Raw genomic sequence first — 8,807 nt, forward strand, 5'->3', positions numbered from 1 at the left:
GTTGAAGAGATTCAAAATATTCTTGGAGTGATTGATGCATGTCAAATGAATCGTGTGGTGAATGAAGAAAAAGTGAAGAGTCTTATCTGTTCTTTTGTTTTTTGATATGGAGTCTCTCCCTACTCAAGTGTAGTTAGGGTATATTAACTACAGAGTCAGAGCATTTATCCCAAGTCCAATGCAGTGTGATCATTGTAAGGCTATTGATCATGTTTCAAGTGTTTGCAGAAGGGAGAAGCTGAGATGTCCAAGTTGTGGAAAAGATCATATAATGTGTTATAAAAGTGATGAAAATGTGACATGTTACAATTGTGGTGGGATCCATGAAGACAGCCCTGACTTTGGCCAAAGTCAGGGCTGTCTAGAGCATTTCATATGCAGCAGCTGTTAAAAGGGTTGAGGGTTTGAATGGTGCACCTGAAGAGTCCATGGTGGTGGATAGGTCTTCACTGCAGTCTGCAGGGGTTAACTTTCACCAGCAGGACCCTGACATTTTAAAGGTTAAGAAGGTGGAATTTGTAGCATTTATAGCTATGGTGATTAATGGCACTGCCACTGGAGAGAAGGTCCAGGAAGATATAAATCATTGTGGATGCGGTGGAGCACTTCCTGGCACTGAAAGATTTCTCGGTAAAGGAGTTACGTGAAATATTGTCACAAGCCGAACCACCCTCTCAGGCCCTAGAGCCTGAAAAGGGAGTTAAAGAGATTTGAAAGAAGGAAGAAGTGGAAGTTTTGATTGATCAATTTACTATTTTTATTTGGATGGATTAAGTTCGTTTCTTATTACGTATGGATTTTCTTTGCACCTTGTTTGGCGGCAAAAACACCTTTTGTGGATTTAGTCCGCCATAAAACCTACAGAAGAAGAAGAAGAACGGTAGTTGCGGATACGGAACTAGACCGGAACTATTGAGGATTAAACCTTTGCCTCAGATCGGTGTACAGTGCCAGTAACACTTCACATAATGCTAGCTAGTTCGCTGTGGGGTTGCCTAAATTTCGTGAGTGTATTTCTAGGGTTGTTTCGTTATTTTATGACATCACATACGGTTTTCTAGAGACTGCATATATGTAGTTTCATGTGTTTATTTTGACGCTTGACTAACGTTACTAACTAGCGATACATGTAGCTAGCCAGCTATTTAGCTAGCATTCATGATGACGGTAGCTAACTAGCATCCATAGCAATCCAAATTAAGCCGAAGACAGTAGCTAGCAAGCTTCATCGTGAGTGTTTGTTATATGTCCGATCGTAACTACGAGAGTAAGCAATTAGAATTTGTAACACATGTTTGCAGTCAGATGTGCAGTTGACAGAAGTGAGATGTTGGCTAACGTTAGTGAGCTGTTTTGTTAAGACTAGCAGCTGACTGTAGCTAGTGTGCAGTAATTGTATTAACTGGAGTGGCGTTCCGTGACAGTGGTTTCATCTCATAGAGAATCACTGTAGAACAGCATGACGTTAATCATGAGTCATGTATGTTACAGGATTAAGCTTGACCTTAGCCCAATATGTACTGTTAAGGAGTGTAGGCTTGCGTCTTTGACATTGGTGAACGTGAGTTAAGCTTGAGCTGAAAAGTTACTCCTGCTTCAGTTGCTACAGTACAGCTTAAAACTGTCTTTTGTGCTTCCAGTTTCTCTTTCAGGCAGCTCCCTGTGCACCGCATATTGTCATTCTCTGCCAATGGGCTGACAGCTGGTTGCTGAGATGTTGCTGAAAGACATTCCCCAGGAGGTGTTGATGCGCCCTCTTTCCCGAAATGAAGTAGTGGGAATGATCGTGAGACTGACCATCTTTGGAGCTGCCACCTACTACGGCATCAAATGGGTGGTGGAGGCAATGGACCCTACACATAAACAGAAGATCCAGGCCAAGAAAAGGGTATGTGCACATATTGTTTATGTTTTAGATCTGATTCATCTCATAATATATATGTATTTATTATTGTTAGATTAATCATCAATTGTGTTAAGCAGTAGAGTGACATCCATCTCCTCCTCCAGGCAGAGCAGCTGATGAAGCAGATTGGAGTGGAGGGTGTCAAACTCACTGAATATGAGATGAACATTGCTTCTCACCTGGTAGATCCACGCAGCATGAGGGTAAGGGAAATCTATATAATGGTGACAGTTCTTATTTAAATTGTATTTTTGTGACTTACCAAGTTTGTGGTGTTACATAATCGGTGCTTTGTACAGTAAGTTAGACGAAAGGAGTCATTTTGCACATTGTTTATAAAGTTGTAAGCCTAATGATTTTGCTGCTCTTCATCTGTAGGTGTCCTGGAGGGATATTGCAGGGCTTGATGAGGTCATTTATGAGCTGCAGGACACTGTTATCCTTCCCTTCCAGAAGAGACACCTACTGGCTGGATCCAAACTCTTTCAGCCTCCCAAAGGTGAATGCTTCAGGGCACATCATCTTGTATTTTGCATATTTTTTTTCTTCCAAAGTAAATGATTTTGATTAACACTTTTGGGCATTAAGTTTGATGCTAAATGATTTGATTCTCTCTCTGTCACCACCTCAGGGGTGTTGTTGTATGGGCCTCCTGGGTGTGGGAAGACTCTTATTGCCAAGGCAACCGCCAAAGCCTCAGGATGCCAGTTCATCAACCTGCAGCCCTCCACTCTGACGGACAAGTGGTACGGCGAATCACAGAAGCTCACCGCTGCGGTCTTCTCGTTGGCTGTCAAGATCCAGCCATGTATCATTTTCATAGATGAAATTGGTGCGTGTCATTACGTATCTCTCTTGTTTTAAAACTAATTTGTGAACCGTTAGTGAGAGCCGTTCATTAAATATCCAGTAGTGTAAATGCTCTTGATTGATATCCTTTACTGATTTCTTTAACCTCAACCATTTATATAATCATATTTGAGGCTGTGTTCACTTTTCGAGTCTTATTTTTCAGACTCCTTCCTGAGGAATCGCTCCAGTCTGGACCATGAGGCCACAGCCATGATGAAGGCCCAGTTTATGAGCTTGTGGGACGGGCTGGAGACTGGGGCAAGCAGCCAGGTACCACTACCAACTCCCATAGTTAGATTTGTCTTATTTGCTTTTACGTGAGTATTGGCCATTGGTTTAATATCTTGCTTTGCTGGTTGTACAGTTAGTTAATGTTGTGGTATTGTTCTTGCAGGTGATGGTGATGGGGGCCACCAATAGACCACAGGATCTGGACCCAGCCATACTGCGCAGAATGCCCACCACCTTTCACGTGGGCCTACCAGTGAGATATACACGCTTGAATCTTGTGAATGCACTCTGATAATCAAACTGTCATGTTAAAAACTCTCTCATTATGTTATGTACTTCTGTAGACTACAAGACAGAGGACAGAGATACTGAAGTTGATCCTGGCAGGAGAAAATGTAAGCTAACACATCTCCATCCCTTCGTTTCCTCTCAGATATCCAACCAGTTTGAGTTGTTTCATATCTATCCACTGTTGATGAATTTCAAGGTTAAATAGTAACAAACATCAGAAATGACAATGAAATCCGGAATAGTGATTTACAGTATCATGCCTGAATAAATGTACTGTATACTAAACCAACACTTTGTCCCTCTCTTCCTCAGCTAAGCAATGCCATTAATCTGAAGGAGATAGCAGAGAAGTCGGAGGGTTCATCAGGCAGTGACCTCAGGGAGCTGTGTCGCGATGCTGCCATGTACCGTGTTAGAGACTACGTCCGCAAGCAGCAGATGAAACAGATAGCCCAGCAAATGCAGGAGGAGGACGAGGAAGACAAGTAACAACCATTACTGTTTCTAACTCAAGCATCAAACTGCTGGTCTTTGACCTTTTTACTATGCTGAATGTAGCTGTAAGTTACAGTATACTTCATTGTGTTGTGCTTGTGTTTTTCACTTTCAACAAGAGAAGTCTTCAGCTCTTCAAAGCTGGTGATGGTTCAACATTTTTCATAAAACACATACAGTACCAGTCAAAAGTTTGGACACCTACTCATTCAAGGATTTCTGTTTACTTTTACTATTTCCTACATTGTAGAATAATAGTGAAGACATCACAACTATGAAGTAAAACATATGGAATGCTTTTCCTTCACTCTGCGGTCCAACTCATCCCAAACCATCTCAGTTGGGTTGAGGTCAGTTGATTGTGGAGGCCAGGTCGTCTGATGCAGCACTCCATCACTCTCCTTCTTGGTCAAACAGCCCTTACACAGCCTGGGGGTGTGTTGGGTCATTGTCCTGTGGAAATGATGGTCCCACTAAGCCCAAACCAGATGGGATGGCGTATTGCTGCAGAATACTGTGGTAGCCATGCTGGTTAATTGTGCCTTGAATTCTAAATAAATCAGACTGTGTCACCAGCAAAGCACTATCACACCACCACCTCCATGCTTCACGGTGGGAACCACACATGCGGAGATCATCCGTTCACCTACTCTGTGTCTCACAGACATGCCGGTTGGAACCAGAAATGTCAAATTTGGACTCATCAGACCAAAGGACAGATTTCCACCGGTCTAATGTTGCTCGTGGTTCTTGGCCCAAGCAAGTCTCTTCTTCTTATTGGTGTCCTTTAGTAGTGGTTTCGTTCAGCAATTCGACCATGAAGGCCTGATTCATGCAGTCCCTGAACAGTTGATGCTGAGATGTGTCTGTTACTTGAACTGTGTGAAGCATATATTCGGGCTGCAATTTCTGAGGCTGGTACTCTGCTGCAGAGGATAGGTTAATTAGAGGTAACTCTGGGGCTTCCTTTCCTGTGGCGGTCCACATGAGAACCAGTTTCATCACGGTGCTTGATGGTTTTTGAGACTACACTTGAAGAAACTTTCAAAGTTCTTGAAATGTTCCAGTTGGACTGACCTTCATGTCTTAAAGTAATGATGGACTGTCATTTCTCTTTGCTTATTTGAGCTCCTCTTGCCATAATGGACATGGTATTTTACCAAATAGGGCTATCTTCTGTATACCACTCCTACCTTGTTAAAACACAACTGATTGGCTCACAACTGATTGGCTCAAATGCATTAAGAAGGAAAGAAATTCCACAAATCAACTTTTAACAAGGCACACCTTGTTAATTGAAATGCATTCCAGGTGATGACCACATTACTACATGATGAACATGTGTTTCATATTTTTTTGTCTTTTTTGTCACTATTCTACAGTGTAGAAAATAGTAAAAAATAAAGAAACCCTTGAATGAGTAGGTGTATCTACTTTTGACTGGTACTGTGTGTCTGCATCTTTGGTTGACCTTTGTCCCATCCGTCTCCAGAGCAGGGGTGGAGGATCGTCTGCGGCCCATCACCCAGCTGGACCTGCTGTTCGGCCTGGACAAGATGAAGGAGTCCAAAAAGGCCACCATGCCCCAGGAACTCATACCCCGAGAGGTGCCTCTGGACTAAACCTTTCTTTCAGACACCCTTTACAAATGCATTGTTACTGACCAGTGGTCGACCCAAGTGTTTATCCCCCCCATACACACACACACACATCTCCCAGTCCTAGCACAGTGGTCCAAAGCAGTCTGAGAGAGATGTCCCTGGACCACAATCTCTCTGTACCCCTTCTCTTATCCCACACCAATACCCTTCAGTGTCCAGTTAATTCTTACTGTCTGTCCACTGTTACAGATTGTGTTGACCAACTAATTCCAACCTCCCACACAGTGTCCCAGAATATTCCCATTGCCCGGAGTCATCATAACATACTAGAGCCTTAGAAAACGGCCTTTGTACATATAGCTGGGAAGCAGGGCTGTCCACTGTAACGCTGTTGAACAGACAGCACAGGGTGAGAGGGACCGGACAGAGTCTGTCTCTAAGAACTCTGTCATCAATGTTACTATTATTTATTTGTGTCACACATCTTATGAGAAAATGTGAATCAATATTGGTTTTTAATCATGCTTTAAAAAAGTACTGAATAAGGAATATTACTGTATTTGCACTGTCAATGTTCTTTTGGGCAAGCACTAAACTGTCCCAAGTGTCTAGTTGTCTGCATGTCTAAGTAATAGAATGAGAAACATTAGGTACACAATAGTACACATGTTACAGTTAACAAAGACCAAGAGTCCCTGGGAGTTGAATCAGTTGGTAAATCTGATACTCTGAATCTACTTTTTATTGAATGTTCATCACTGTATTTAATACTGTACGTCTCCAAATATTGGATTGAAACTACTCCTGACTACATGATTAATCTTTACTGATGAAGGTAGCTGCCTCATGTCTTCTTTTGTTTTATGTCACAGTAATATGCCCTTCATTGGTCTGCTGTCTTACAATCTAATGTTCTCGAAATCATTTTATGCTTTATATAATGTGAAAAAGCAGCTGTGCTTTTGCCAGTTCCATAATCAACAACCTTCAAACATGGGTACATGGGTATTGACCAGCACAGCAGTCAGTCTCAAAATGTCAATCATTCCAGTCTGTCTCCATGGAAACTAGACAGAGTTCTACAGTTAGACCTTGGTCTCTAGTGTGACCCATTGTCTGCTGTTTTCTGTTCTGTCTTTCAAACAAGAATCTGATTTTGACCTGGGAAACCAGGTTTGTGCACCTTGTGAGAAATCAATTTCCTGGAAAAAGAAAACAGACCTCAAGTCCCTTACTCTCGGAGGACCATTGTTGTCCAACTACAGTCTGGTAGAATTGGACTGTAGTCAGGCACACAGTTCCATTATTTTATTTTGGACTCCGCAGATTGTTCCTTTTGTCAGAATATTCCAACATGCAACTCTGGAATGGGCTTTTCTCAGTCTTGCTCATTAGACCTCTACTTAACTTACTCTCAGTAATATGAATAGGGAGGCAGTCAGTTTCCTCTGAAGAGTGCCCACAGGCGGGTGCTGTGGCTCCGCTACTCTCAGTAATGTGAATAGGGAGGCAGTCAGTTTCCTCTGAAGTGACCACAGGCGAGTGCTGTGGCTCCGCTACTCTCAGTAATGTGAATAGGGAGGCAGTGAGTTTCCTCTGAAGAGTGACCACAGGCGGGTGCTGTGGCTCCGCTACTCTCAGGTCGGCAGTATGAGTGGCAGGTCTGGGTGTTGAGTCGGACTATTCCCCCAGACAAAACACAGTACAGTACCTTTTGTACTTAACTGTGAGGAGACCCATTATACATGGGTCTACAAGTTATATGTGGCTCACTGAATACCCCCCCGGCCCCCATTGTATGTAAATTGTGTGGAACTGGGCAGATCCAGCTGTTTAGAAATGCTTAAGCAGTCCCACTCCCTGTGTATTTATTTCCCACTGGTTTTCACTTTCTTTCCCTCTGCATAATCTGGTTTTGGTTTTTGATGATGATCCTCACTATGTATAAGCCACGGATGGCTGGATGCTGTCCAAGGTTGCCCACTATTCACTATTCACCCACTATCCCACTATTAAGGAATACCTAGGATAGGATAAAGTAATCCTTCTCACCCCCCCCCCTTAAAATATTTAGATGCACTATTGTAAAGTGGTTGTTCCACTGGATGTCATAAGGTGAATGCACCAATTTGTAAGTCGCTCTGGATAAGAGCGTCTGCTAAATGACTTAAATGTAAATGTAAATGTAATCCCACTATTATTTCCCTTAATTCACCTAATCTGTGGTGCATCATTGTCTCTAGAGCATATCTCTGATATAACTCCTCTGCTTCATACCAGGCTTTCAAAAAATGTCCTAGCTTGCATAGCACCTGTGACAGTCATGTTTGCATGCGTTTTCTGTAGGCGCTAACAATAACCATAGGATTTGGCTTGGTCAATAAGAGGACTGCTGGACCTCTACAAAACCTGCTAATCTCGTGGGCCCATTTTGGAATGGAAAAGATTTGCCTGGATTTGGTCAGATAAACCTGAGTCTATTTTTAAAAGCAAACGACAGCCCTTCCAAAACGAAATGTTTTGGCTGACTTGGTTTCCCTGAGGGTAGAGGGTGCTACCAAAGATGTTCTTGCCAAAGCGTGGATAAATTGATGCTGGCAGTTGAATGATTTTTACATTTCTAACACATCTTGTGATACTGTTGATGTGTATGTGTGCCATCTGGTTTTTGACTTCCAACTAACCCAATTCATCTTCATAAGAAGCATTAAAATGTGGGTCAAAAAGCAAAGCAAGGCTTCCATGTTCCCTCCCAGTTCTTGTCAATTATAGAACTTTATCCATCTCTTGGTAAACAACATGAGTCTCAATGGAAAACTTTCAGTTCCATTTGAACATGAATGACTGTAGATCAGAGAGGCCTGCTGAGAGGGATGTCTCTCAGTCAGGCTGTCGGTGGCTTTTATCACACAACCACTTCTTGTCTCAGACTTCAACATTGTTCGGTATCAGCTCTGAGTGGAGACTGAAAAGGATCCATACAGACACACCAGCCTGTGCTCCTCATGCTGAGAAAGCCGTATCAGAACAACATTGTCTTGTCGACCTTAAAGGTCCAGTGCAGTCAAAAACAAGATTTCCATAGTCTTATATTTCCATATGAGGTTGGAATAATACTGTGAAATTGGGAAGTTAGGATAATGTAAGAGCCGTTTCGAAAGACTGATCGAAATTTCAGCGTGTTTCATTGGGATTGAAAGTTTCCCTGCCTGGTGACATCACCAGGCGGTAAATTAGTTAACAGACCAATAAGAGAGTTCCAAACCGCTCTGCTAATAACAGTTACTTTTCAGTTTTCACATCCCAAATCAGACCATCCCCAGACAGTCCTAGCTAAATTTGTGATTGAGAAATTGTTCTTTGCTAAGAAGCATTTTTTTGTGTTTATTTTTGACCATTTTCATTGAAAACAATCACAGTATGGTACTTAA

At 42.4% G+C, this 8,807-nt stretch overlaps 1 protein-coding gene across 2 annotated transcripts; it reads left to right on the forward strand.

The window, feature by feature from the left end:
* Positions 1–859: 859 nt before the first annotated feature.
* On the forward strand, positions 860–8,107 carry atad1a (ATPase family AAA domain containing 1a). Of its 2 annotated transcripts, none has more exons than XM_046351069.1 (10): positions 860–1,004; positions 1,641–1,888; positions 2,011–2,109; positions 2,285–2,405; positions 2,538–2,738; positions 2,922–3,028; positions 3,153–3,242; positions 3,334–3,384; positions 3,593–3,765; positions 5,268–8,107. In XM_046351069.1, exons 2-10 carry the CDS (start codon positions 1,715–1,717, stop codon positions 5,395–5,397), a joined length of 1,146 nt encoding a protein of 381 aa, XP_046207025.1. In that variant the 5' UTR covers positions 860–1,004; positions 1,641–1,714; the 3' UTR covers positions 5,398–8,107. The 2 variants fall into 2 exon arrangements, with proteins under 2 accessions (XP_046207025.1, XP_046207026.1); XM_046351070.1 differs by lacking the exon at positions 860–1,004 and adding an exon at positions 1,035–1,230.
* Positions 8,108–8,807: the final 700 nt, after the last annotated feature.

This window comes from Oncorhynchus gorbuscha, linkage group LG05, assembly GCF_021184085.1.
Source record: "Oncorhynchus gorbuscha isolate QuinsamMale2020 ecotype Even-year linkage group LG05, OgorEven_v1.0, whole genome shotgun sequence".
Classification (NCBI taxonomy): Eukaryota; Metazoa; Chordata; class Actinopteri; order Salmoniformes; family Salmonidae; genus Oncorhynchus; species Oncorhynchus gorbuscha.

Coding starts and splice junctions, on each gene's coding strand:
- atad1a (XM_046351069.1), top strand. CDS start 1,715: ATGTTGCTGAAAGACATTCCCCAGGAGGTGTTGATGCGCCCTCTTTCC. Junction 3,029..3,152: donor AGACTGGGGCAAGCAGCCAG/GTACCACTACCA, acceptor TTGTTCTTGCAG/GTGATGGTGATGGGGGCCAC. Junction 3,766..5,267: donor GAGGAGGACGAGGAAGACAA/GTAACAACCATT, acceptor ATCCGTCTCCAG/AGCAGGGGTGGAGGATCGTC.